Raw genomic sequence first — 1442 nt, forward strand, 5'->3', positions numbered from 1 at the left:
ATCGCGCCCGACTCGTCGCCTTAAAAACAAACCTGTTTGTTCTCAGGCGACGAGCCGGTCTATCGACCCGAACCGAACCGACCCGATCCCATGAGCAATGAGCACCCGGTATTATAATAATATCTCCCCAGGCCACGACCAGGAGAACCGCCACCAGGTACAAGGCTACGAGGGCGCCCGTGAGTACGAGATGGAGCTCATCTACAACATCTCCTTCGAGCACGCGGTCAACGTGGTGGATCAGTCAGCATACTGTGAGCAGTACATCAGCTGGGAGTGCAAGGACGCGCTCATCCACAACTTCAACGACAACAACAGAGTCACCACCGGCTGGCTCAACAGGTCGCTACCTCAAAAAATGATTAAATGGTATAGGTTTATCGCTCCTATCAACACTGTTAGGTTATTTAAGAGGCGGGACCTCCCGAGTACAACGTCCATCTCCGAAAGGGCAAAGCCAAAGGCGAAATTCGTGTAAAGTGTTTTTGCCAAGGACATAACGTCGGACCGAGCTGAGGCTCGATTACAAGCACGTAGTTCTTTCTGGCATTTTTGGCCTTGTTGAGTTACTAAGGTCAGAAACCAAACGTTCTATCTGCTCTATCAAAATCATAAGAGTTTTTTTCGGATTCGTTATCAAGATATTCAAAAAACTGCATTCGAAAAAGCTTGACACATTGCGAAACTCAAAGCTTTTTAAGTCAAATTGTTCAAAACTAGGTACTGAGCAGATATAGCGTTGTAATTTTAGGGTAGCAATGTCACATTATTTTTCCCTATTTTTACTTAGGTGTTTTTACGCCCCTATCTATACAATTAAAATCATTTAGGAGGCGGGCCAACTTCCGTCCCTGCCTGTCAGGGCCAATCCGGACTGAGAGGGATACAACATCTCAGCAGAAAGACTGCTATACTCGAACTAGAGAAATTTCTTCTCACTCGAGAATCGTACTCGGGTATCCTGCGTGCGATAGCAAAGCGCTTAATATATCTTTTTAAGAGCCTCTGAGCAAAATAGTATAGAGAACCATGATTGCCCATGTCTGTTGCAGATCTGACACTTGATGATCATGAAATAAAAGCACATTGACGCATTATCGATATCTATTTTAATTTAGTGCAGGGGTAAAGTAAGACAGGCAAACAGATAGACAGACAGACAGAAACATCGGGAAGAAAGAAATAACAATATTAGAGGCTATCAGTGGCACCCTCCAATCACCCTCCTAATAGCTTATTATGTCATTGTCTTATCACTGTTGATTAAATTGTATTATTATACTGTTATATCATCATTATCATATCATTGCTAATTGAATTATATTATCATATTATTATATCACTCTCATTTCATTGTTAATAACATTATATTGTTAAAATCATTGTATCATTATCATATTGTTAATTGAATAATATTATTATATCATTATATCACTATCATA

The 1442-nt window shown here is 40.9% G+C and overlaps 1 protein-coding gene across 1 annotated transcript in view; it reads left to right on the forward strand.

The window, feature by feature from the left end:
* LOC101859163 (SCO-spondin-like) overlaps positions 1–1442 on the forward strand; it is a gene marked incomplete at its 5' end in the record, with an annotated part of 124633 nt that overhangs the window by 90992 nt on the left and 32199 nt on the right. The window contains 1 exon segment of the mRNA XM_035969136.1: positions 132–342. Coding sequence (XP_035825029.1) covers positions 132–342 — 211 coding nt within the window.

This window comes from Aplysia californica, unplaced genomic scaffold (genome assembly GCF_000002075.1).
Source record: "Aplysia californica isolate F4 #8 unplaced genomic scaffold, AplCal3.0 scaffold00119, whole genome shotgun sequence".
Lineage (NCBI taxonomy): Eukaryota > Metazoa > Mollusca > Gastropoda > Aplysiida > Aplysiidae > Aplysia > Aplysia californica.